The following is a 4,343-nucleotide window of genomic DNA, read 5'->3' as shown; positions in this document are numbered from 1 at the left end:
GTGTGTGTGTGTGTGTGTGTGTGTGTGTGTGTGTGTGTGTGTGTGTGTGTGTGTGTGCGCTTGCGTGCGTGCGTGCGTGTGCGTGTGTGCGTGTGCGTGTGCTGATCCACTACATGCATTCTCAGAATAAAGTCGTCCACAGAGTATATGCTCACTCGACGTTATTGTATTGACGCAGTGTTTACGAGTTAACGCGTTATTGAATTGACGCACGAGTTAACGCGTTATTCTCAATAACTTCATATTTGTGATGCGGTAAATTAACTGTGATCTATTCCTATTCACGGTAGCATTCTGGTTGCTTTTATGTCAATGTCGGTACATCAACATAAAAAACATTTCAGCCAAAACGTGTAGCGGATAGCTATCTTAGTAAAAGTGAATATATAATAACACATTTCTAAACTTGTTATATCGATTTTCCATCTAACAAACTAGTAACTGCTTCCTCCACACCGCTGATAACGGGAGAGTACTACTTTCATGTACTTAACCTGTTTACAGCCGGACGTTTAAGTTTATGAATGGGAGTTGGGGGCATTATGTCACGCTACGTCACGGGGTCACGCTCTCACGTGACCCGCGTGATGCGCGTAATAACTGTGATCATCGCATAACGCGTAACACTATTATTTGATTGAGGCGTTTGGCGGCCATGTTTGAGCGCGTGCGGTCGGGCGCTACTCTATACGTCGTCGACTCGCCCGCATGCTTGTGTAACACTGCGCATGTACAGAACGCCACGGCAGCCCGCACAGAGCAGCACGCATTACTATGCATTTCCATTTCATGTACAGAACTCGACGGCAACCCGTGAAGAACACGTATTACTATGCATTTCCATTTCATGTACAGAGCGCCATGGCAGCTCGCGCTGAGCACAAATTACTATGCATTTCAATTTCGGCGTCCGACTGCTACGATCAATTGGCCGGAGAAAGCCTGTAGCAAGAAAGTTTGCCGCAGAACTCAAATCTGCACGCAATTTTCGACGCATTGATCTTGCAGCATGCGAAACACATAAAAGTATAGGCTACACACGCGCGCACGCGCGAGTGGAAATAGCAATTTAGTAATTTATTCGCCATGGCCGCCAAGTTGTTTAGATACTCGTAATAGAAGAAATCTTAACTGTAGTAAACACGACAGTTTAAAATTACTTACCTGATATGAAGGCGTAGCGTGCCTGTAGAAGGTCGGATACATCGCATATGCTCAAGTTACATCCATTCTCATCCATAATCAGGTCATCTGCGTAGAAAACAAACGCAAACAACACGTTACTACTATACGTGGCGCGTGAACTTTAGAACGAAATGTGCCATTGCGATATCGAAAAGTTATCCATATACACTCAAGGAACGTATGTTTGGACGGGAAATTGCCATTGCCGCAGTGCCCGCCACCCAACCTAATGTTCAAACACATCCTCATCCACGGCAATTTGGCAAAAGTCACATCTCGGTAATATCGGCCTTCGTTGATCGCCGCATGCGGCTTTCATGCGCACGTATACATACACGGTAACACGTGCTTTCCACAAATTGTTCTGCGCCAATGACACAAATTCAATTTCAACCGTGATGCAATTACGAGCAACCTACACTACACACGAGTCAGCGTGCGCGTGTGCCTACGCTGCTCTGACGTCACACACACACCGAAAGCGAAAATGCTCCGTATACAACCAGGGCCGTAGTGGCCGCCACGGCAGCACGGCACTGCCGTGGCACTATTTTTAAGAGAAAAAATTCTGCAGGGAACCAAGGAGCAACATATTATGATATACCAAGGAGATGAAACCCCGGAGAGGGGGAGCACTCACCCCACATTATGGTAGGTATGTGCCACTGCAAAGTCAAAAATGGGGGGCTCTGGAACTAACTCAGACCTGAAAATGGGGGTCTCTGGAACTAATGTTTGTTGAATGTGGTATGCTATGAAACTGGACACGTTTAAAAGAGGGGGTCTCCGGAACTGTGGGGGGAACAGTGATTTGCTTTAAAATCTATGCAGTAGCACTTGAACCAATCATTGTTGTATTATGTAGAGGAGAAAAACATGACACGGAGAGAGATGAACCCACGCACACGCACGCGCACGCACGCACGCACGCACGTACGCACACATACAACACACACACGTTGCATGCATGCCTTGACGGCCCGGCTTCAACGTATTCTGAAGTACGATGCACTGGAACGGAAATATTAAAAACTAGGGTCTCCGGAACGGCAAAAATGTAAGATCTACATGGTAACTAAACTTAATGCTCTGGAACGAGATATTCTCAAAAATGCGATGCATTGGAACGGAAGTTTAGGGTTAGGGTTGAAAATGGGGGTCTCTCCCGCGGCACATACCTACCATGCAATGTATATGGAGTGCCCCCCCCCCGACCCAGCACGACCCAGTTAAGGCTCAACAATGCAATGATCATGCATGTGCACCGAGACATGTTAGACAAGGTAGATGAACAAAATGTAATTTCAGAATTTGTAAGTTGCCATCCAGGCAGAAAAGATAAAATTGGAATAAAAAAAAAATACAATGACAAGTTATCTGACTGGACTGTCTGGTATTACTATTAATACTGAACAATTAGAGGTGTTATATCAGTGCTTTAAGATTTGGAATGTGTATTTAATATGACAATGTGCCTATTCAAATTCAAACTTCAAAACATACAGACGATACATAGTGAAAGTATAAATGCAGATTGAAAATAGGCTTATTTTTCATAATTATATACTGATAGTATATACAATTTTGTAAATAATGTTTTATTAGTTATATCATACTCATAATATATATTTTAGATACTTTAGTCAAAACATCAGCTTTAGCTACATTCTTCTTTGAAATTTACAAATTTACCTTTTAAAATGATCAGAATTGGTTGCTTTCAACATAGCCTGAAAATGCAGGAAATGCCATTTCCAGGCTCTACATTTCAAAATTTCCAGACCCCCCGCATCGGCTACATATTTCTGTAGTCCCACTTTTTGGGAGGTCACTACGGACCTGACAAGCATATACGCACAATAAAATAATAGCACTCAGTACGGTGTGAGGGTGCACGCAAAACACGTTGTCCGCTTGTGTACCACACAGACAACATAAGTCGATGAAAATGAGGTGTAGTAGCTATACGGATCCTCGTACAGCTTAAATCGAATAGATGGCACACCGCTCTTTCTCTCTCTCTCTCTCTCTCACGAACGAACGCACGCACGCACGCACAAACACACGCACGCACGCACGCACGCACGCACGCACGCACGCACGCACGCACGCACACACACACACACACACACACAGCCAAGAGCAGAAGCAGGGACAGAACAGAGACAAGAAGCAAGAGGCAAGCCAAGAGCAACAGCAGGCAGGCCAGGTAGGCAGCGTACGCATCTTCTTGGACTAGCTGAAAGAGACCATATAGCGCGGACTTGGTATGCCACAGAATGCGGTCATTGACTCACAATCTTAACCCATCTAACACATTTAATGCATGTTACAGATTGCAACGTTAGAACATGGAGTGGTAATGCAATGCACGAAGAAATTAAATTGTCGTTCCGCAGCACTGGGGTGCATGTCGTACATACATAAGCCACAAATATACACCGCACCTGGCCACCAGCAATATAAAGTTATCATAAGGTACCGCAATATGACCCTATTACTGACTCCAGCCGCCTCAAGCATACGTCAAGACATGTGAAAATTCTATCGTAGGCTTCGCAGGCTCAACCCACGCCTAAGTGAACAAAGAAAACCATTTACGTGATGTACGCCTACCTTACCCTGAACAAAAAACTTATGGATACCTTTCCGCACTAGACTACACTGATTCTGCGCGGCCTCGTAGTGTAGCAGGCAAATAATTGGTTCGGAAGAACCAAATAGAATAGTCTCATAACTGTCCTTGTGTGGCACTTGGTTTTTTTCATTTGAATTTTCTCTACTGTTAACGCAGATACTGTTCTCCTCATATATAACACGCTATTCGTAACTGAAAAAAAAAAAAGAAAACGTGAAACCCAAAATATTCCTGATTCCCTGCCACTGAGTGCAATACATAATTATTTATCCTTTTTTATATACATAACCACAGCCTATCATAAAGGAATTCTGTTTCTAACCCCGTGTGTTTATATTTTATCTAATCAACATATAAAATAAAGGACTTACGATTAATACATGTGCAAGTACTATTCATTTTATAACATACCAAAAAACATCAATAAAGGATTGCGTACTACAACCCAGTGCATATACTATTTATATCTAACCACACAATATCAAATAAAGGATACTTACGATCTACTACATGTCAATAC

At 43.3% G+C, this 4,343-nt stretch overlaps 1 protein-coding gene across 5 annotated transcripts in view; it reads right to left on the bottom strand.

The window, feature by feature from the left end:
- The window catches only part of LOC106821195 (guanine nucleotide exchange factor DBS-like), a 108,775-nt gene that overhangs the window by 51,704 nt on the left and 52,728 nt on the right, over window positions 1-4,343 (bottom strand). For all 5 annotated transcript variants that reach the window (XM_014825891.1, XM_014825892.1, XM_014825893.1 and 2 more), the window contains exon 2: window positions 1,165-1,251. In XM_014825891.1, coding sequence (XP_014681377.1) covers window positions 1,165-1,251 — 87 coding nt within the window. The remainder of the gene's footprint in view (window positions 1-1,164; window positions 1,252-4,343) is intronic.

This window comes from Priapulus caudatus, unplaced genomic scaffold (genome assembly GCF_000485595.1).
Source record: "Priapulus caudatus unplaced genomic scaffold, Priapulus_caudatus-5.0.1 Scaffold63, whole genome shotgun sequence".
Classification (NCBI taxonomy): Eukaryota; Metazoa; Priapulida; class Priapulimorpha; order Priapulimorphida; family Priapulidae; genus Priapulus; species Priapulus caudatus.
This window is presented reverse-complemented; position numbering and strand designations above follow the sequence as displayed.